This window comes from Salmo salar, chromosome 10 (assembly GCF_965601325.2).
Source record: "Salmo salar chromosome 10, fSalSal1, whole genome shotgun sequence".
In the NCBI taxonomy this organism is placed as follows: domain Eukaryota; kingdom Metazoa; phylum Chordata; class Actinopteri; order Salmoniformes; family Salmonidae; genus Salmo; species Salmo salar.
The window spans coordinates 32,059,603-32,082,800 of NC_138300.1; the positions used below are offsets into that span (position 1 = coordinate 32,059,603).

At 45.8% G+C, this 23,198-nt stretch overlaps 1 protein-coding gene across 3 annotated transcripts; it reads left to right on the forward strand.

Annotated features, from left to right (window-relative positions):
* Positions 1-23,041, forward strand: LOC106560229 (uncharacterized). Of its 3 annotated transcripts, XM_045687635.2 has the most exons (19): positions 1-505; positions 642-742; positions 2,564-4,026; positions 4,154-4,344; positions 5,228-5,401; positions 5,612-6,002; positions 6,145-6,281; positions 12,462-12,487; positions 12,676-12,858; positions 13,395-13,554; positions 15,466-15,648; positions 16,148-16,229; positions 16,460-16,494; positions 18,717-18,786; positions 18,874-18,945; positions 21,195-21,226; positions 21,974-22,007; positions 22,165-22,270; positions 22,393-23,041. In XM_045687635.2, the coding sequence occupies exons 2-18, from the start codon at positions 734-736 to the stop codon at positions 22,247-22,249; spliced, it is 3,327 nt and encodes a 1,108-aa protein (XP_045543591.1). In that variant the 5' UTR covers positions 1-505; positions 642-733; the 3' UTR covers positions 22,250-22,270; positions 22,393-23,041. The 3 variants fall into 3 exon arrangements, with proteins under 3 accessions (XP_045543591.1, XP_013978342.2, XP_082813031.1); XM_014122867.3 differs by having other exon boundaries at positions 1-742; XM_082956905.1 differs by having other exon boundaries at positions 1-742; positions 21,198-21,226.
* The last annotated feature ends 157 nt before the right edge of the window (positions 23,042-23,198 follow it).

Genomic DNA, 23,198 nt, shown 5'->3' on the forward strand with positions numbered 1-23,198 from the left:
AACCACTGGTCTAGAATATGTAATACAGCTTTAGGCAACATGGTTCTAGCCCAAATACTCTGTATCACTGCCATAGACACACACAATAGGATGTAGGCTATCACATCTGGAATGTACCTGTTTGCCCAACATGTGTCATATGAGCAATGTGTATAGCCTACCTTGGTAAAGGAAGGGGGAACACGTTTAATGAGCATTTCATTGTGGTTTGTCAACAATCGCGCTTCTATGGCACCAGCTGCGAGTCATGACACGCACACCTGTCAGACGGCATTCCTGTTTGATGAAAGCTGTCAGAAAGTTCATCATGCACGTTGCGTTGAAATGCCTTGCGTTCTCGACAGACACCACGATACCCGCTGGCTAGCTGACCCGTTTAGCTGGACGGACCGTTTCTGCGATGTGAGCGTGAATAATTATATGAGAGCGAGAGAGATAATTCCACCTGACTCTCTTCCGAGACCGAAACCATCCATCCCTGAAGCTAAGGAGAGAGAGTGTAAAGGTATGTAGACTAGCCCAATCCTCTATTAGTTAATGACAACAGTAACATTTACCGGTAGCCTCCTGGACTGTTATTCAGAGTTATTGCGTTGATTGTTTTGTGTAACTGCTTGGTGTAATGACGCTACATGTAATAGCCAGAAAGAGAGGCAGAAGGTGACACCTGGAGAAATACAAGAGAGGTGGAACAAGGCTACCCATAGCTGTCTGCCTGGTGGAATTACGCACGATGGACCAGGTAATACTTTTATCTTGTCATTTTCTCTCTCCTTGCACGCACACAGCGCCGTCCCGGTATAGCGAAGACCTGGGTTGGTTGTCATAGTGCTTTACTACTCCCAATCTACAGGGTGCTGTGTGATAACTGTACAATTCAAATGTGTGAATTCTTTGAAAGAACTCATCCACCTGGACAATTAATGTCAGCATGACAAAACATTGAGGTGAGGGGCATTTGTGTTTCAAAGTAAAAAATACAAAAATGTGGGGGTGGTATATGTAGTGTGGAGAGCGATTGGACATTGGGAAGAATGTTGATGCCTGGCCGACTATAAACGATGTAGAACTGTAGCATGTCGAATGTAGCTATTCTGCAAACATCTGTGAGACGTCTGGCAAATTGGCAAACAATGTCTTAAACTGCATCGTCCCAAAGCATCATGTACGGTACATCCGTTGGGCCGAGGTATCTGTGCTATCTGGGTTTGTTGCCTCTCTCACAAACATATATTTTCTGTCACACACCCTCAATCTACACATGCGTTTGCAAACGCACGCATACACACACATTTACTCAAAATGTCATATGTTGTTCTCAAGGCATAAAATGCAGAATTTTGTTGGGAATATCACCCATCAAAGAAAGACGATTTCAAAGACTCTTTATAAACTGGGTGGTTCGAGCCCTGAATGCTGATTGGCTGACACCCATGGTATATCAGACCGTATACCACGGGAGGACAAAACATTTATTTTTACTGCTCTAATTATGTTGGTAACCAGTTTATAAACATGTTGCGTCATGCCTAAGAACAACCCTAAGCGTGGTATATTGGCGATATACCACACCCCCTCGGTCCTTATTGCATAAGTATACTATATTGCTTAATTTCCTGTTACAAAAGGAATAAACTAGTAGCAAACATTGTGACAACCAACCCCATAGAGGAGGATAAAATGGGTCCCTATTTTAACCCAAGACCTTGGACTTCCTATTAATATTGAAAAGAGTCTTCTAAGATAGACTGGTGATGAGAAATACACACAAGAGTACAAAGCGTGACAACCAACCCCGATCACCCATAATGAAGGTTGTTACCATGAATACAGTTTTAGTCAGATGGGTAGTTGGCATGATGCCCATTTTGCTTGTCTCAACATCTATTAGGTGGTTCTTCTCTCTTGTTTATTGCTATATGTAGCTTTGTAATAACTTCAGATTTGATATAAAATATCTGGCTTTATCTCTCTGTGTGTGTGTGTGTGTGTGTGTGTGTGTGTGTGTGTGTGTGTGTGTGTGTGTGTGTGTGTGTGTGTGTGTGTGTGTGTGTGTGTGAATGAATGGATGGATGGATAGATAGATGGAAGAGTCATCATGTGGTATAGCAGCCTGACTGGTCCATCAGCGCGCACACACACACATCCACACACACAACCACACACACACACACACACACACACACACACACACACACACACACACACACACACACACACACACACACACACACACACAAGCCCAGGGCCCCTGACCTATAGTTCTATTGCCCCCAGGCTCTCACCTAAAGGAATTAGGCTTCTATGGGTTTCTATTGGCAGTTTTGCTGTCAGAGCGTCTGGAAGATGCTTTGGGGGTTGTGCACCCCACCTTGAAAATAATCCTGCAGCAACAGGAAATGTGAATTATTATGTTGATTATATGAATTACATTTTTGTAGTGGTTGATACAAAATCAAGTCAAAATAAATTCAAAGTGGAAATCACAAACTTCAGAAGCCTTTTTAAACCTCAAATACACTACAAGTTTGAAATGTCCTCCCCTCCTTTCTCTGTCTGATAGGAAGAAGACTTTCTGGACTTCAAGTCCTTGAGGGCAAAGTTCCAGGATGAGGAAGTGTTGCTGCTGAAGCAGCCCAGGACCAAACCTGCTCTCCCTGAGAAAGCTAAAGTCCTGCCTCCTCCTCACAGCCCTACAAACTGCCTTCCTTCCCTCAGCTCCACATCACACACACCCTCCAACTCACACTCCCTACCGCGCGGTGCTCGACCCTCCCTCCTCTCCTCCCTCCAGGGGCCAGGTGGCATCGCATCCAGAGTCATCGTCAAGGAGGAGGAGGAGATGGTGAAGGGCAAAGACAAGGATGAGGGGAAGGTGAAATTACTAGGTAAAAAGAAGGCAGAGGCGAAGGCTGATAAAGGGAAGGCGGATGAAATGATGAATGGAGGGAAAGATATTGTAGAAGTAGCGGTGAGGTCGGATCTGCTGGACCAGAAACAGAAGAAAGAAGCAGACCTGGTCATGAAGGCCATGAAGAACAAGAAAGTGTCCCTGCTGTCCCCTGGGGGGTCTAAGAGGGGTATTGTTGAGCTGGTAGACATGTCACCACCGCCCATAAACACAACAAAGAAGAAGGGTTTTCTGGGTATCGGGAAGTCAGTGAAAACAGGGAAGAAGGGGAAAGTTGAGCTTCTTCCTTTCCCCATACTGGACATAGCCAGCCCAGACCTGGCTGACCCTGAACCTCTCATGCCTCTAACCACCTTCGGAACCCCAGCCCCCCCTGGTGATATACCTATACGTACTGTCATTATCCCACCTTCCCCAGCAGTACACATTGTTCACTTACCCCCTGCATCGATACCTGCCCCAGTACGAGATTCCCCCTTACCCCTGGAGCTGACTCATAACCCAGTATTTACCCTGTTACCCCCCACCCTGAAACCTGCACCAGCAGCTGAAGCCATTACAGTTGTTACACCACCTAACCCCATCCTAGTGATCCCTGACCCTCCTATCATTGATCACATCCCTGAAACCCCAGCTGAAACCATCCCAGCCCCCACCCTGCCAGTATCAGTCCGCCCCAGCCCTACCCCTTCCCCTGTTCCTGCCCCACCCAGCCCAATGCCAGCTCCCCCAGTCACCCATATACTCCCTGCTATCCCCTCCCCACCTCCACCTGTTATCGCCACTCCATCCCCATCCCCACCCCCTGACCCTACCCCCTCTCCTCCCCCTACACCTCCAGCTGCTGAACTTGAACCTGAGTCTGTTGTAGTGGATATTGCTGTTATAGTCGAGACCTCTGCCTCTCCACTTCCCTCTCACACCCCCCCTCCCCCGGCTGGTGACCCCTCAATCGCACCCCCATCCCTCCAGCCTGAGAGGCCTGTGGGGGTCCAGGAACGGCCACTCTCAGCCCTGTTCGCTTTAGGACGAGCAGAAGAGATGAGTCCACCAAAAAAAAGAGGATCAGAGGTAATCTTCAATGCTCTGGAGAAAGCTAAGAGGAAGCTCGCCAGGTACACAATATACCTTCAGTACATACACATTAACACTATCCCCCAGTCGCTTTGGATGAAAGAGTCCAATAAATGACCATATTGTTATTATTATGTTATTGTTAACTCCATTCCCCCCCCCCCCCAGCCCTCTTACGACCCCCACCCCCTCCAGACCTGTCACGCCCACCATAGAGGACCTACCCCCACCCCCCCACAGCCCAAGCCCCACCCCGGTGAAATCCCTACCTGAGCTCCCACCAATCGACTACGATGACCAGGCAGGGGCGGCGGCCCCTACACCCCTGAAACCGGCCTTAGTCAACGGTATTGACATTAGTAAGTGTCTCTCTCCCTCTCTTTCTCTGTACATCTCTCTTCCTGAGACCCCTGTTCTCCCTCTTCCTCTCTCTCTCTCTCTTTCCATCTTCTGTTCACCCTGCTTTTGTACATTTTACATTTACATTTTAGTCATTTAGCAGACGCTCTTATCCAGAGTGACTTACAGTAGTGAATGCATACATTTCATAAATTTTTTTCTCAGTTTCTTTGTACTCTGAAGTACACAGGAGTGCAGCTCATCCCTTACACCCCAGGTAAGACAATGGGTGTTGTTGCAAAGCTGCAGACACTAAAAAGCAGAGCAGGTAAAATACCTCTCTACCTCTCAGAGCCAAAAACAACTCTGTCCTGAGGAGGGCAGAGGGGGAGAGTAGGGTGGATGAGGAGGAAAGGGGGAGGAAGAGAGGAGGAGAGTAGGGCGGAGTAGAGGAGGAGAACGGGAGTGGGGGAATGTAGGGCGGAGTAGAGGAGGAAAGGGGGAGGAAGAGAGGAGAAGAGTAGGGCGGAGTAGAGGAGGAGAACGGGAGAACGGGAGAGGGGGAATGTAGGGCGGAGTAGAGGAGGAAAGGTGGAGGAAGAGTAGGGCGGAGTAGAGAAGGTATTTAAACTGTCACTGTGGTGTAGAGGAACAGCGTGTCTGCCATGATTGGGTGCTGCTGTCATTGTTTTCAACTTTAACAAAGCCTTTTAGAGAGGCCATAGGTGTTGACTGAAGTCTTTTCGCTTCACAGCGTTACACTTCACAACACTATAACCTACACTGTAGGTTTCACTGCTTTAGCTTTCTTAGTATTGAACCTCTCTCTCTCTCTCCCTCTCTCTCTCTCTCTCTCTCCCTCTCTCTCTCTCTCTCTCTCTCCCCCGCCCTCCCTCTCTTTAGGGCAGGCGTCTCCTATGTTGGAGGGGATAGCAGAGGAGGGGGCAAGGGACGTCCTACCAGACCTGTTTGTGGTGCCCCCTCCTCCCCCGAGAAAGCGCCTCCCAGAGGCCTCCACCCGAGGATTCCCGCCAGAGAAACCCCCCCAACTCCCCTCCTTGGACCTGACTGCCTATGGTACATCCCACCAACTTCTCCTCACACTGGACATGTTCTGTTTCTAAAGAGCTCTACAGCATTGTGTTCACAAACCACAGAACCAAACCACATTACACATATACAAGCATATCTCACATTCCCAGACGCACACGCTAAAATGGAAAGGATAGTGTATTGTTATCAGTGTGTGGTTGTTCTTGTTGAGTAACTATCTGTCTCTCCTCACAGCTGTGGAGATTCCTGTTCCTTCAGCTGATTCTGCTCTCAACATTCCTGAGTTTGAGGATGTAGGATCGGATGTTCTGGAATTGGAAGCCCCGGAGTTCCAGCCTGCAGACTTAGTGGAATTAGAGGTGTCTAAGTGGGGGTACGGAGATTATGGTGACCCTGAGTTTGTCCCACTAAGCGCAGACAACATTCCAGAGACAATGCCTCTAGAACAGAAGATTCTGGAAGAGGGTGAGGAGCTTCCGGAAGTTGAGGACCAGGGAGTTCCAGAGTTTGGAGTTGAATTCAGAGAGATTCCAGAATCAGAACCGGGGGTGGAGGTTCCCATGGAGGTTCTTCAGGACACTGTCCATGCCTCCCCTTTCAGCCAGGACCCCCAGCCAGCTGCAGGGTAACACAACCAGCTATCTCTTACTCTCTCTCAAACGTACCTAGTTCTCAAGAATATATCCAGCTCTTGTTCTCCACTAGAATAGTGCTCTATGTCATGTTGTTGTCACCGACTGACTGTTCTCCCACCCCCAACTCTCCAGAGCCCAGGCAGAAGACAGCACCTATGAGAGCTGTGGCAATGCCTATGAGGACATGCCCTCAGCCAAGCAGAAGGTCAAGGGTCAACCCACCAAGAAAAATAAAGGATCAGCGAAGAGTAAGACACAGGCACCTTACAGTAAGTTCTACTATAGAGTACAGTATATACATATGAGATCAAATCAAATTTATTTATATAGCCCTTCGTACATCAGCTGATATCTCAAAGTGCTGTACAGAAACCCAGCCTAAAACCCCAAACAGCAAGCAATGCATGTGAAAGAAGCACGGTGGCTAGGAAAAACTCCCTAGGAAAAACTCCCTAGAAAGGCCAAAAACCTAGGAAGAAACCTAGAGAGGAACCAGGCTATGAGGGGTGGCCAGTCCTCTTCTGGCTGCGCAGGGTGGATATTATAACAGAACATGGTCAAGATGTTAAAATGTTCATAAATGACCAGCATTGTCAAATAATAATAATCATAGTAGTTGTCGAGGGTGCAACAAGCACGTCCGGTGAACAGGTCAGGGTTCCATAGCCGCAGGCAGACAGTTGAAACTGGAGCAGCAGCACGGCCAGGTGGACTGGGGACAGCAAGGAGTCATCATACCAGGTAGTCCTGAGGCATGGTCCTAGGGCTCAGGTCCTCCGAGAGAAAGACAGAAAGAGAGAATTAGAGAGAGCATATTTAAATTCACACAGGACACCGAATAAGACAAGAGAAATACTCCAGATGTAAAAGACTGACCCTAGCCCCCCCGACACATAAACTACTGCAGCATAAATACTGGAGGCTGAGACAGGAGGGATCAGAAGACACTGTGGCCCCATCCGATGATACCCCCGGACAGGGCCAAAACAGGCAGGATATAACCCCACCCACTTTGCCAAAGCACAGCCCCCACACCACTAGAGGGATGTCTCCAACCACCAACTTACCATCCTAAGACAAGGCCGAGTATAGCCCACAACGATCTCCGCCATGGCACAACCCAAGGGGGGGCGCCAACCCAGACAGGAAGACCACGTCAGTGACTCAACCCACTCAAGTGACGCACCCCTCCCATGGACGGCATGGAAGAACACCAGTAAGCCAGTGACTCAGCCCCTGTAAAAGGGTTAGAGGCAGAGAATCCCAGTGGAAAGAGGGGAACCGGCAAGGCAGAGACAGCAAGGGCGGTTCGTTGCTCCAGCCTTTCCGTTCACCTTCACACTCCTGGGCCAGACTATACTTAATCATAGGACCTACTGAAGAGATAAGTCTTCAGTAAAGACTTAAAGGTTGAGACTGAGTCTGCGTCTCTCACATTGGTAGGCAGACCATTCCATAAAAATGGAGCTCTATAGGAGAAAGCCCTACCTCCAGCCGTTTGCTTAGAAATTCTAGGGACAATTAGGAGGCCTGCGTCTTGTGACCATAGCGTACGTGTAGGTATGTACGGCAGGACCAAAGATGAGTAATGTAAGATATGTGAACATTATTCAAGTGGCTTTATTTAAAGTGGCATTGTTTAAAGTGACTAGTGATCCATTTGTTAAAGTGGCCAGTGATTGGGTATCCATGTAGGCAGCAGCCTCTCTGAGTTAGTGATTGCTGTTTAGCAGTCTGATGGCCTTGAGATAGAAGCTGTTTTTCAGTCTCTCGGTCTCAGCTTTGATGCACCTGTACTGACCTCACCTTCTGGATGATAGCAGGGTGCACAGGCAGTGGCTCGGGTGGTTGTTGTCCTTGATGATCTTTTTGGCCTTCCTGTGACATCGGGTGGTGTAGGTGTCCTGGAGGGCAGGTAGTTTGCCCCCGGTGATGCGTTGTGCAGACCTCACTACCCTCTGGAGAGCCTTATGGTTGTGGGCGGAGCAGTTGCCGTACCAGGCGGTGATACAGCCCGACAGGATGCTCTCGATTGTGCATCTGTAAAAGTTTGTGAGTGTTTTCGGTGACAAGCCAAATTTCTTCAGCCTCCTGAGGTTGAAGAGGCGCTGTTGCGCCTTCTTCACCACGCTGTCTGTGTGGGTGGACCATTTCAGTTTGTCCGTGATGTGTACGCTGAGGAACTTAAAACTTTCCACCTTCTCCACTACTGTCCCGTCGATGTGGATAGGGGGGTGCTCCCTCTGCTGTTTCCTGAAATCCACGATCATCTCCTTTGTTTTGTTGACATTGAGTGTGAGGTTATTTTCCTGACACCACAGTCCGAGGGCCCTCACCTCCTCCCTGTAGGCCGTCTCATCATTGTTGGTAATCAAGCCTACCACTGTAGTGTCGTCTGCAAACTTGATGATTGAGTTGGAGGCATGCATGGCCACGCAGTCATGGGTGAACAGGGAGTACAGGAGAGGGCTGCGAACGCACCCTTGTGGGGTCCCAGTGTTGAGGATCAGCGGGGTGGAGATGTTGTTTCCTACCCTCACCACCTGGGGGCGGCCCGTCAGAAAGTCCAGGACCCAGTTGCACAGGGCGGGGTCGAGACCCAGGGTCAAAAACAAGTCTGGAGAAGGAGAAGAAAGAACAGAAAGAAAGAGAGAGGAAAGAGCAGAAAGAGAGAGAGTGCTACGGGGCGATAGTCGTTTAGCTCAGTTACCTTAGCTTTCTTGGGAACAGGAACAATGGTGGCCCTCTTGAAGCATGTGGGAACAGCAGACTGGGATAGGGATTGATTGAATATGTCCGTAAACACACCAGCCAGCTGGTCTGCGCATGCTCTGAGGATGCGGCTAGGGATGCCGTCTGGGCCGGCAGCCTTGCGAGGGTTAACACGTTTAAACGTTTTACTCACGTTGGCTGCGGTGAAGGAGAGCCCGCAGGTTTTGGTAGCGGGCCGTGTCAGTGGCACTGTATTGTCCTCAAAGCGAGCAAAGAAGTTGTTTAGTTTGTCTGGGAGCAATATGTCGATGTCCGCGACGGGGCTGGTTTTCTTTTTGTAATGCGTGATTGTCTGTAGACCCTGCCACATACAGTGCCTTGCGAAAGTATTCGGCCCCCTTGAACTTTTCGACCTTTTGCCACATTTCAGGCTTCAAACATAAAGATATAAAACTGTAATTTTTTGTGAAGAATCAACAACAAGTGGGACACAATCATGAAATGGAACGAAATTTATTGGATATTTCAAACTTTTTTAACAAATAAAAAACTGAAAAATTGGGCGTGCAAAATTATTCAGCTCCCTTAAGTTAATACTTTGTAGCGCCACCTTTTGCTGCGATTACAGCTGTAAGTCGCTTGGGGTATGTCTCTATCAGTTTTGCACATCGAGAGACTGACATTTTTGCCCATTCCTCCTTGCAAAACAGCTCGAGCTCAGTGAGGTTGGATGGAGAGCGTTTGTGAACAGCAGTTTTCAGTTCTTTCCACAGATTCTCAATTGGATTCAGGTCTGGACTTTGACTTGGCCATTCTAACACCTGGATATGTTTATTTGTGAACCATTCCATTGTAGATTTTGCTTTATGTTTTGGATCATTGTCTTGTTGGAAGACAAATCTCCGTCCCAGTCTCAGGTCTTTTGCAGACTCCATCAGGTTTTCTTCCAGAATGGTCCTGTATTTGGCTCCATCCATCTTCCCATCAATTTTAACCATCTTCCCTGCCCCTGCTGAAGAAAAGCAGGCCCAAACCATGATGCTGCCACCACCATGTTTGACAGTGGGGATGGTGTGTTCAGGGTGATGAGCTGTGTTGATTTTACGCCAAACATAACGTTTTGCATTGTTGCCAAAAAGTTTGATTTTGGTTTCATCTGACCAGAGCACCTTCTTCCACATGTTTGGTGTGTCTCCCAGGTGGCTAGTGGCAAACTTTAAACAACACTTTTTATGGATATCTTTAAGAAATGGCTTTCTTCTTGCCACTCTTCCATAAAGGCCAGATTTGTGCAGTATACGACTGATTGTTGTCCTATGGACAGAGTCTCCCACCTCAGCTGTAGATCTCTGCAGTTCATCCAGAGTGATCATGGGCCTCTTGGCTGCATCTCTGATCAGTCTTCTCCTTGTATGAGCTGAAAGTTTAGAGGGACGGCCGGGTCTTCGTAGATTTGCAGTGGTCTGATACTCCTTCCATTTCAATATTATCGCTTGCACAGTGCTCCTTGGGATGTTTAAAGCTTGGGAAATCTTTTTGTATCCAAATCCGGCTTTAAACTTCTCCACAACAGTATCTCGGACCTGCCTGGAGTGTTCCTTGTTCTTCATGATGCTCTCTGCGCTTTAAACGGACCTCTGAGACTATCACAGAGCAGGTGCATTTATACGGAGACTTGATTACACACAGGTGGATTCTATTTATCATCATTAGTCATTTAGGTCAACATTGGATCATTCAGAGATCCTCACTGAACTTCTGGAGAGAGTTTGCTGCACTGAAAGTAAAGGGGCTGAATAATTTTGCACGGCCAATATTTCAGTTTTTTATTTGTTAAAAAAGTTTGAAATATCCAATAAATTTCGTTCCACTTCATAATTGTGTCCCACTTGTTGTTGATTCTTCACAAAAATTACAGTTTTATATCTTTATGTTTGAAGCCTGAAATGTGGCAAAAGGTCGAAAAGTTCAAGGGGGCCGAATACTTTCGCAAGGCACTGTACGTCTCGTGTCTGAGCCGTTGAATTGCGACTCTACTTTGTCTCTATACTGACGCTTAGCTTGTTTGATTGCCTTGCGGAGGGAATAGCTACACTGTTTGTATTCGGTCATGTTTCCGGTCGCCTTGCCATGATTAAAAGCAGTGGTTTGCGCTTTCAGTTTTGCGCGAATGCTGCCATCAATCCACGGTTTCTGGTTGGGGAAGGTTTTAATAGTCACCGTGGATACAACATCACCGATGCACTTGCTAATAAACTCGCCCACCGAATCAGCGTATACATCAATGTTGTTGTCTGAGGCTATCCGGAACATATCCCATTCTACGTGATCGAAGCAATCTTGAAGCGTGAAATCAGATTGGTCGGACCAGCATTGAACAGACCTGAGCACAGGTGTTTCCTGTTTTAGTTTCTGTCTATAGGTTGGGAGCAACAACATGGAGTTGTGGTCAGATTTGTCGAAAGGAGGGCGAGGGAGGGCTTTGTATGTATCGCGGAAGTTAGAGTAGCAATGATCCAGAATGCTGCCAGCCCGGGTCACGCATTCGATATGCTGATAACATTTAGGGAGCCTTGTTTTCAGATTAGCTTTGTTAAAATCCCCAGCTACAATAAATGCAGCCTCAGGATATGTAGTTTCCAGTTTACATAGAGTCCTATGAAGTTCTTTCAGGGCCGTCGAGGTATCTGCTTGGGTGGGATATACACGGCTGTGATTATATTCGAAGAGAATTCTCTTGGTAGATAATGCGGTCGGCATTTGATTGTAAGGAATTCTAGGCCAGGTGAACAAAAGGACTTCCTGTATGTTTTTATGATCACACCACGACTCGTTAATCATAAGGCATACACCCCCGCCATTCTCCTTACCAGAGAGATGTTTGTTTCTGTCGGCGCGATGCGTGAAGAAACCGGGTGGCTGTACCGACTCTGATAACATATCCCGAGTGAGCCATGTTTCCGTGAAACAAAGAATGTTACAATCTCTGATGTTTCTTTGGAAGGCAACCCTTGCTCGAATTTCGTCTACCTTGTTGTCAAGAGACTGGACGTTGGTGAGTAGTATACTCGGGGGCGGTGAGCGATGTGCCCGTCTACGGAGCCTGACCAGAAAACCGCTCCGTTTGCGCCTTCTGCGGCACCGATGTTTTGCGTCACCTACTAGGATTCGATCCATTGTCCTGGGTGGTGGTCCAAACAGAGGATCCGCTTCGGGAAAGTCGTATTCCTGGTCGTAATGTTGGTAAGTTGATGTTGCTCTTATATCCAATAGTTCTTCCCGGCTGTATGTAATAAGACTTAAGATTTCCTGGGGTAACAGTGTAAGAAATGACACATAAAAAAACAAAATACTGCATAGTGTCCTAAGAACGCGAAGCGAGGCGACCATCTCTGTCGCCGCCATGTTGCATCAGAAAGAACCTTAGATGCTGTCCACCATATGACACTTTCCAGCTGTGGGTATGAGAGATGAGGTCAGATGTGTGTGTGTGTATGTACTGTATGTAATGTAATGTAGTCCAGGCAGTGAGGCTAATGTGTTTTTATGTCTGAACGGAGATGTCTGTCTCCTTTACTCTTTTCTCCTATCACCCTTAACAGACTGACATTGCTTTCTCACTCATGATTGGATCTTATCTAGCCATAACTGCAGCCAATAAAATAAATTAACATAAATGATGGGCTCAGATGTCATCATGTTTTCTTAACTATTTCTCTTCCTTTCATCTTTCACAGACCCATATGCTGAGACTCAGCTTCCGGTAAGGAATATTCTAGGTGTTTTGATTGGTTGATAGCTCAGTATTTGAAGGTATTTGACCCAGGTCTGTATTACACACAGTAAAGCCTGATCTATCGCTCAGGTACTTCTCTGCATCTATCCTGTGTAAATCTAATGACCCAGTAAAGATCTGGACAGACATGTCCTTCATCTACCAATTGTTTACAGACTGAAGAAACACCCAAGACTGGTTGGTTCTTGAAGAAGCCTGCCTCGGAAACCCCAGATGAGAAACAATTGAAAAAGAAAGAAAAACAACGTCTGGAGAAGGAGAAGAAAGAACAGAAAGAAAGAGAGAGGAAAGAGCAGAAAGAGAGAGAGAAGAAAGAAAATGAGATGAAGACGTTTAAGGTAAGTAACCTTAAGGGGAGAGGAGAGGAGAGGACAGGAGAGGGGAGTTGAGGGGAGGGAGAGGAGAGGAGAGGAGGGTGAAATAGTATTCTCGGCAGTAGAAATCAGTGTGATTTCATTCCTCAGGATGGCAGATTATCTGAACAACATGTTAACATGGTAATAACTTATATCACAGAGAGATGTATTTTGACTTGAGATTTACAGGGTTAACTTGAACTTTTGAGCAAGTCTCCCAATGATGTAAATTAATGATTTTGGATCTGAAATCTGAATACTAGCGATGGGAGAAGTACACACACGACATACACTGCACACACTGCACACTACACTAATACGCTCTGTTATACACAGATTAATACACAAGGTAATATCAACAGTAGCAGCCCCACTAGCAGTTTATGCCGTTAATGGATTAACAGACTTACATTACATTAATCACGCTCCTCATCAGTAAATACAGTATGGGCTGCTGAGAGTATATTTACTTGTGTGTGTGTGTGTGTGTGTGTGTGTGTGTGTGTGTGTGTGTGTAGATAACAGATCAGAAGGAGGCTATTTACCAGGCTACAGTGATGGTAGCGTCTAAAGGACATAAGAACGACCTGACTGTGAAGAATGGGGACATAGTCAGCATCATACGGACCACAAACTGCCCGAAAGGAAAATGGCTGGCCAGGGACAGCACTAATACATGTAGGTTACACACCTCCCTAACCCCTGACCTCTGACCTCTACACAAATACAGATGTGCATAAAATCTGTCAAATGAATGGCTCAAAATCTGGAGTAGTTGTTTGAATATAGGTTTACATATCTATGTGTGTGCATAGACAGGTACATCTCAGTTATTTTTATTTATTTTGTATTTTATTTAACCTTTATTTAACTAAGCAAGTCAGTTAAGCACACACTGTTATTTACAATGACGGCCTGCCCCGGCCAATCCCTAACCTGGGTTATAACAGGTGCACAGTAGGAAATTCAAACTTGTAGTGTATTTGACTTTCAAAAAGGTTTCTAAAGCTTGTAATTTCCCATTTGAAATGTCAGACTTGATTTGCCCTAACGAAAAATGTATCAAACCCTACATAAATGTCCACATATAATAATTCACATTTCATGATGCTTCAGGATTATTATCCTGCTGTAGAAAACTGGCTCAAATTAAGATCCTACATCTGTATATGTTATACGTACAGTACCAGTCAAAGTTTGGACACACCTACTCATTCAAGGGTTTTTCATTATTTTTTACTATTTTCTACTTTGTAGAATAATATTGAAGACATCAAAACTATGAAATAACACATATGGAATCATGTAGTAACCAAAAAAGTGTTAAACAAATCAAAATATATTTTATATTTGAGATTCTTCAAAGTAACCACCCTTTGCCTTGATGACAGCTTTGCACACTCTTGGCATTCTCTCAACCAGCTTCATGAGGTAGTCACCTGGAATGCATTTCAATTAACAGGTGTGCCTTGTTAAAAGTAAATTTGTGGAATTTCTTTCCTTCTTAATGCGTTTGAGCCAATCAGTTGTGTTGTGACAAGGTAGGGGTGGTATACAGAAGATAGCGCTATTTGGTAAAAGACCAAGTCCATATTATGGCAAGAACAGATCAAATAAGCAACAAGAAATGACAGTCCATCATTACTTTAAGACATGAAGGTCAGTCAATCCGGAAAATTTCAAAAACTTTGAAAGTTTCTTCAAGTGCAGTTGCAAAAACCATCAAGCGCGATGATGAAACTGGCTCTCGTGAGGACCGACACAGGAAAGGAAGACCAAAAGTTACCTCTGCTGCAGAGGATAAGTTCATTAGAGTTACCAGACTCAGAAATTGCAGCCCAAATAAAAGCTTCATGGAGTTCAAGTAACAGACACATCTCAACATAAACAGTTCAGAGAAGACTGCGTGAATCAGGCCTGCATGGTCAATTGCTGCAAAGAAACCACTAATAAAGGACACCAATAAGAAGAAGAGACTTGCTTGGGCCAAGAAACACGAGCAATGGACATTAATGTGATTTATTTAGAAGGCAAACTTAACCAGCATGGCTACCACGGAATTCTGCAGCGATACGCCATCCCATTTGGTTTGCACTTAGTGGGATTATCATGTTTTTCAACAGGACAATGACCCAAAACACACCTCCAGGCTGTGTAAGGGCTATTTGACCAAGGAGAGTGATGGAGTGCTGCATCAGATGACCTGGCCTCCACAATCATGTGACCTCAACCCAATTGAGATGGTTTGGCATGAGTTAGACTGCAGAGTGAAGGAAAAGCAGCCAACAAGTGCTCAGCATATGTGGGAACTCCTTCAAAACTGTTGGAAAAGCATTCCTCATGAAGCTGGTTGAAAGAATGCCAAGAGTGTGCAAAGCTGTCATCAAGGCAAAGGGTGGCTATTTTGAAGAATCTAAAATATGTTTTGATTTGTTTAAACGTTTTTGGTTACTACATTTTTCCATATGTTATTTCATAGTTTTGATGTCTTCACTATTATTCTACAATGTAGAAAATAGTAAAAAATTAAGAAAAACCCTTGAATGACTGTGTCCAAACTTTTGACACGTACTGTATGTGTGTATGTAGATGGATACATCTCAGTGAGCGACGTGGAGCTGGACATTAAGGAGATGTTGGAAATGGGGAAGACGGCTCCTCGCGCCATCAGCTGTAAAAACATTACCACTATGGTAGAACAGGGAGGAGAGGTGGCCAGTATGGACAGCAGGATATCCAATCACTACCCACTTCAGGAAGATACAGGCAGCTGTAAGTACTTCACTGTTTACAGTCAATAATTTAGTGCATTGTCACGAACCGGCTCGAAGTTCGTAACAAAAGGGAGACAACGTGGAGACAAGGAATAACAAAATATATGTATTAAATAAAGTAAACTAAATACAATTAACAATGGTGTATGTAATCAGTAGTGTAAGTGAGTGTTTGCATGCATAAATGTGATAATGCAGGGTGTTGGTGCCAAAGCAAACAAACAAAATACCACAACAAAATCTATAAAGGTGTCTGCATGGAGAGATTCTCCTCCATGAATGGGGAAGTGGTGTATTTATCCTGGGACACACCCGGCCCAGGTATGTCCCATGTCGCTGACGAACCTCCCGGCTCCGCCCACCGGCAACCAAATAAGGAAAACGAGAGCGAAGAGAAAGAATACGGCAGACAGAGTGGGAGGGTCGTCACAACATGCACACATGCCATATTGTGGAGCCAAATAAACTATTAAACTCTGTGTGTGTTCTCCCCCCAGTCACAGACGACAGCGAGGAGTGGGCACATGATGATGATGATGAACCTCTCTCCTCCCTCACTGAGGAAGAGCCAACAGAGAGGTCAGTCCATAACACAGAAATTACAATATTGACTATTTTAACAGTGTCATTTAGAAGTGGGGACTGTTAGAGTATATGGACTTTAATTGGAAGAACTTTTAACGAAGGGGCATTATGGAATATGTATAGACAAGGTATATACGTGAGGTTGAGGGTGCTATGTCTGATTACAGCTGCGTCCAAAATCCATGCAGGTTTGACCTATGAATGTTCTCCATTCTCTTCTACAGAGACCACATCCAAACAATGTCCATGCCGGAGATGGGTGAGTGAAACACCACAGTCAAACCACACAATGATCTATCTAACTATCAATGAGCCGTGACTGGCCTAACTGTCACGTGTGCTCCTTCTCCGGCCTCTAGGTCACCAGGCTGCTCGTTATGGCTCACACCTGTCACTAGCGTTACGCGCATAATGACACTCACCTGGACTCCCATCACCTCCTTGATTACCTGCCCTTTATATGTCACTCCCTTTGGTTTCTTCCCCAGTCGTCATTGTTGCTGTTCATGTCGGTGCACTGTTCGTGGTTCTTGTTTTGTTCATTTATTTATGAAACGTCTTCCCTCCCTGAACTTGCTTCCTGACTCTCAGCATTACAGAATGACGACTCAACTAAGGGAACCATCAGGAAGTGTTTCTTTTGTTTGTTTTGGTGTTGGAGGTGATGTCGAGTCAGGGTGTCCAAACCGGAGCTACCTGGGAGGCCTCAGGTTCCCCTGCTTCAGCTGGCCCGACGGGTTTCCATACTTCAGCGGGATTGATAGGCTCCCATGCCTCAGCTGGCTCGACAGGCTGCCATGACTCAGCGGGTTTGACAGGCTTCCCTGCCTCAGCGGGCTCGATAGGCTCCCGTGCCTCAGCTGATGAACAGGCTCCCGTGCCTCAGCTGATGAACAGGTTCCCGTGCCTCAGCTGATGAACAGGTTCCCGTGCCTCAGCTGATGGACAGGTTCCCGTGCCTCAGCTGATGGACAGGTTCCCGTGCCTCAGCTGATGTACAGGTTCCCGTGCTTCAACTGATGAACAGGTTCCCGTGCCTCAGCTGATGGACAGGTTCCCGTGCCTCAGCTGATGGACAGGTTCCCGTGCCTCAGCTGATGAACAGGTTCCCGTGCCTCAGCTGATGGACAGGTTCCCGTGCCTCAGCTGATGGACAGGTTCCCGTGCCTCAGCTGATGGACAGGTTCCCGTGCTTCAACTGATGGACAGGCTCCCGTGCCTCAGCTGATGGACAGGCTCCCGTGCCTCAACTGATGGACAGGTTCCCGTGCCTCAACTGATGGACAGGTTCCCGTGCCTCAGCTGATGGACAGGTTCCCGTGCTTCAAGACAGGTTCCCGTGCCTCAGCTGATGAACAGGTTCCCGTGCCTCAGCTGATGGACAGGTTCCCGTGCCTCAGCTGATGGACAGGTTCCCGTGCTTCAACTGATGGACAGGTTCCCGTGCCTCAGCTGATGGACAGGCTCCCATGCCTCAGCTGATGAACAGGCTCCCGTGCCTCAGCTGATGAACAGGCTCCCGTGCCTCAGCTGATGGACAGGTTCCCGTGCTTCAACTGATGGACAGGCTCCCGTGCCTCAGCTGATGGACAGGCTCCCGTGCCTCAACTGATGGACAGGTTCCCGTGCCTCAGCTGATGAACAGGCTCCCGTGCCTCAGCTGATGGACAGGTTCCCGTGCTTCAACTGATGGACAGGCTCCCGTGCCTCAGCTGATGGACAGGCTCCCATGCCTCAACTGATGGACAGGTTCCCGTGCCTCAGATGATGGACAGGTTCCCGTGCTTCAACTGATGGACAGGCTCCCGTGCCTCAGCTGATGGACAGGCTCCCGTGCCTCAACTGATGGACAGGTTCCCGTGCCTCAGCTGATGGACAGGTTCCCGTGCCTCAGCTGATGAACAGGCTCCCGTGTCTCAGCTGATGGACAGGTTCCCGTGCCGCAACCGGGGAGGTCTCAGCCGGTTCGTCAGGTTTCTTCGCCTCAGCGGAGGTGACTGGTCCACTCAGCATGCCCGGGATCGTCCCTTTGGTTGGCGTCCTGCGGCTGGAGCCGAACACGCCGGCGAGGGGATACTGTCACGTATGTGCTCTCTCCGGCGCTCTAGGTCTTCATGCTCCCACACCTCAGCCGGATCGACAGGTTCCCGCGCCTTAGCAGAGGTGACCAGTCCGCTCCTGATCCCCGGGATCATCTTGGTCGGCATCTGCCCTTCATATGTCACTCCCTTTGGTTTATTCCCCAGTCATCATTGTTGCTGTTTCATGTCGGTGCGCTGTTTGTTTCGTGTTTTGTTCATTTATTTATTAAATGTATTCACTCCCTGAACTTGCGTCCCGACTATCAGTGAACAGCTTTACACTAACCTTCTTCAATTCCTGTTTTTCTTACATTTTTTTGTTCCTTATGAAATACCTCAAATATCTATGGCTAACTATTGCTTGTTGTTGGCTACTATTGTGTGCTTGTTCTTCCTCCAGGAAGCAGAGAGCCTAGCATCCACCACCAACACACACTCAGTGATGCCAGCATAGATGGCATTGACATGCAGTGAGTCACACACACAGATAATGATTTTAATACTATTAACAACATTCTGTCCAATAGCCTCCATTCTGATGTCTGTCTATTCTGCAGGGCGAGACATGAAGCACTTCAGAAGCTGGCCACTTTCTTCCACAAACCAGTTGTAGAGGAACCCATCATGAGGTACACACACGCACGCACACACAGAGGTGAAGGTGAATGTTTCCAATGATGCTTCTCTAGGGCTGTTACGGTGACCGTATTACCGCCACACAATCAGTCACGAGTCATAACGGCAGTCAAATTCCACGTGACCATCTTAGTCACGGTAATTAGGCTTCTCCAAGCTCTGATGCTGCTGCTGGTCATTAGTAGCCTAACAAACATGCTAACTGCCCGCTGAGGCAGGGAAGCCTATCAAACCCGCTGAAGTATGGAAACCCGTCGGGCCAGCTGAAGCAGGGGAACCTGAGGCCTCCCAGGTAGCTTCGGTTTGGACACCCTGACTCGACATCACCTCCGCACTCTAATCACTCTGACATCAATGTAAATGTAATTTAAAATCTAATCAAACACTTCATGAGAGCCCATGAGCTCATGTTGTGCAACATTTCTATAGGCTATGCAACTGCATGAGAGTGAGAAAACAGAGTTGATGGCCTCTATTAAAAATCAGCTTTCTATAGGCTAGACCTACTATATTTATTTCTCAACTTTCCTAATATTAAACACATTGATTCTCTTTACAACAGGGGTATGGCCTACCTGGCTGGCATGAAAATGAACCACTGGAAAAACGTCCTGCATTTGCTATTTAAGTGCATAGAAGACGTATTTTTTTTCGCTGCCCGTTTCAAGACAGGTGCATGATAATGGTCCATTCTAAATCAAAACTAATTTCACACATATATTATTTAGTATATGTAAAGACAAGATAAAATAAAGAATAGTGTGATGGGTGACAATATTATATTGTGAATGATATATTATCCAGCTTAAGGCAAACAGCGCATTCTTTTCTTTTTGCGACTTTTTCAAATCATAGTCTCACACCTCATGTAGCCTAGCCCATAGACCTATAGGTTTGTATCACAACTGAAGTGGCCAAATAACTTCTTAAAATGAAGCACATTAATCCGCTTTACAACGGGTGTAGAGTTTAACATGCATACGCAGTGAGTGAGTTTCAAGTTTGGGGAAGATCATTTTCACCATAAAAATGCACCTTTATAATATAACCATTACATACATAATCACATTTGTGGTCACTTTTGAGTTTTCCTGCTAATGGAACATTCGCGCATATACAGTAGCCTACTGCCGTGTGAGGACTGCTGCGCTTATGTGAAGAAATGGCCTAATAGTTTATAAAAATGTTAAGCTAAACGTTCTCACCTGTTGCGTCAGGGTCATTGCTTAAATCAGGTTTTTTGATGCTAGTGGTTGTATTAATTTGTGATCTATCGCATCTCACAACTGTCCCAGGCTATGTTTTCAATATTTATTTCTCACACAGAATAGAATAGGTCAACTTGTGTACTATGGGGGATAGTAGATTGATATAGGCTAGTGCTTTTGCTGTTCGTTAGGCCTACTCATCTTGTTGGCTGACGAAAAGTAAATGTGGACAGTTCTTCAAATATCTTCAATATGCACTTCGGAATTGGATAAGGATGCGAGCAGTTGCGTCCCTGATGTGTCTGTCTTCATTTGTAGCCTGTGAGAAAGACCCAATCACATAACTGAGAGCCATGTGAGTGAGAGGTGCTTCAGCATGCAGCCGGGAGAAGGGAATTATAATGCTTATATTCAGCTCAAGGGCACAACAGCCACTGGCCGCAAAGGCATGGATTTTTTTTCTTTTCTTCTGCATCCCCTTCGGCCACACGAAGGGGATGCAGCTGGGAAATTGTGGAGGGACTGATGAAGTGTGTACAGCCTGCGCAACAAACAAAGCAGAGCTCATGCCTTTCATGCAACTTTTTTCAAATCATCATTAGTCGCATTATGCAGCCTTAGAATGTATTAAAAATCAAAACATATAGCCCAACATTTCTTTCACAACTAAAGTTACATAACTCAATGAAGCATATAGGAGGACCTGTTTCTTTGTTAACCGCTCAACACAGAATACCTTCATGTGCGCACTCCCTCAAATTGTTTTATTCAGCTATATTCAATTGAATTCTTCATACTATAAAATAATGCCACGGAATTCTAAGCAAATCTTGTCTGCTAAATTAACTAGTGTAGCCCACAGCCATATGGAATAGCCAGATCAGGGCCTAACATAAGGACAACTCAGAGTATGCTATTCTGTTCTTCTGAAATAGGCTACATTTTCTTCAGCAGCTTCTCTTGTTTTTTTTCTTCTCTTTCTTCTCCTCTCCTTACTCAACCATCTCTCGCTTTCCCTACTGTCTCCCTCTAAGAAGACCTGAAGAACCTGAAGAAGAACCGATCAGTAAGTAACGCGCTATGGGTGGATTCTGTGTCCTACACATTCCACACATTAGGTATATTGTCCTTGGGCTGGTTACCTAGACCCAAATTATCCATTGTGCATGCCTTTCTTTAATACAGACGTAGGATCTTAATTTGATCACCCTGTTGCAGGAGAACTTTCCTGTAATGCAAAAAAGGCTTCTGAAGTTTGTAATTTCCACATTGACATATGACTTGATTTTAAATTTCCCTTATGAAAAATGTATCAACCCCTACAGAAATCTCCATTAATTATAATTCACATTTCCTTTTTCTGCAGGATTATTTTCCTGCTGTAGCAAACTGGCTCAAATGAAAATCCTACATCTGTAATAGTCCCGAGGGGTATCGCGAGGAGTTAGTCAGCTAACTTGCCTAAATATTCTGAAATAACCTTTACTTTTTTTAGAAAGATGAGCTTGAAGTTGGCATGGTCTAATTGACTCAACAACCAAAACATATATTCAACTTTAGCTTTCTTATTGAATCAAAAACGTAAGTTATTTCTGGTTTATCAAAGTTAGCTGGCTAATTCATTGGTCCTAGTTTGTAGTATACCCCTCAGTAGGGTTTAATCTGGGTCCAGGAAACCAGCTCATAATGGTTGAAATAATGTTGTTGGAATTCATGAGTTCAATGAAAGGAATTAACTTTCTACTTTTGAATCTGACACTCAGATGACAGTGGGAAAATACCTTTTAAAACATCTTTCTTGTTTCATTTCCAGGCCCTATGGACATAGGACCAGAGACAGTGTACCTGTAAGTTGGATAGAAAGAAATGCCACATTGTGTAATTTATCAGACAGGTTTTCTTGGCTTGGGTTGTGAATGTTATTGAGCTGTGTCACTGAGTGGGTGTGTGTCTTAAAGCATTAGAGTGTGTGTGTGTGACAGGCATCTGTGTGTTTCTCTATAGGTGTAAAGAGGAAGCAGATTTGACGCTTCCAGATATGGTGGTTCTTCCTCCTCCTGACCTGTATGCAGACACCAGTGACGCTTAGTAGACTACAAACTACCTACAGGTGAGAAAGTTGCTTTACTTTACAGCTCCAATTGTCACCACTGAGCAGAACCGTTGATCAGTCAATAACAAGGCTATTGATAATGCATTGATGTCTGGGTCTGTTCTCTCTTCTATGAGCAGCTGGTGAACACAGGAAGAACGGCAATGTCTGTCGTCAACTGCCAGTCATCGCCATGACAATCACTCAGATGACGGAGGCTTGTAGAATCTGTCTGGACAACCTGCAATCGGATGGACTATTTCTGTTATAATATTGTTTTGGCTGGGATTCAATCCGAGCGCTCTAGTCGACAAAGCAGCTTTTTAAGGTAACCGTGTTCAGAGATCGCATTCAAGATAAATGCTGCAGTTGTCGGCAATTACCTTATAATTTGAAATGACTGTTAAATGTCAACGACGCTATAGCTCGGATCTCTTGTATTGATGTCCATCCAGGGTTATGGAGGATGAGATGAAGGGCATTATACAGAATGTTTTATAGAAAGACAATTATGCGACACCATACATGTATTGGTTGAGGTTCCACTGTGTAGTGTATCTTTACAAGTGTTTACGTTGGAAATGGCTACGACGACTCAACACTGTATCCAGCTACTTCTGTGTCTCAAATGACACCCTATTCCCTGTGTCATACACTAAGTGACAGAGGGTTTGCCACTCAGTCAAAAGTAGTGCACTGCACAGGGAATAGGATGCCTGCCATATGAGACTTGTCTGTCTGTTGTTTTTTTATATTCCCATGAAGTATTAAAGAGATGTACCAGTTAAAGTCATGCTCATTTAGCGTCCAGCTCGGTGTGATCTGGTGATTCATAACTCAAAGCAGTGGTCTACTGTATAGGGCAGTTTATTGTGTTTGACAAATTCTCAGTAAAGTGCAAATCAGAACCTCAACACCATGCAGTGCATATAAAACAGAAACCCCA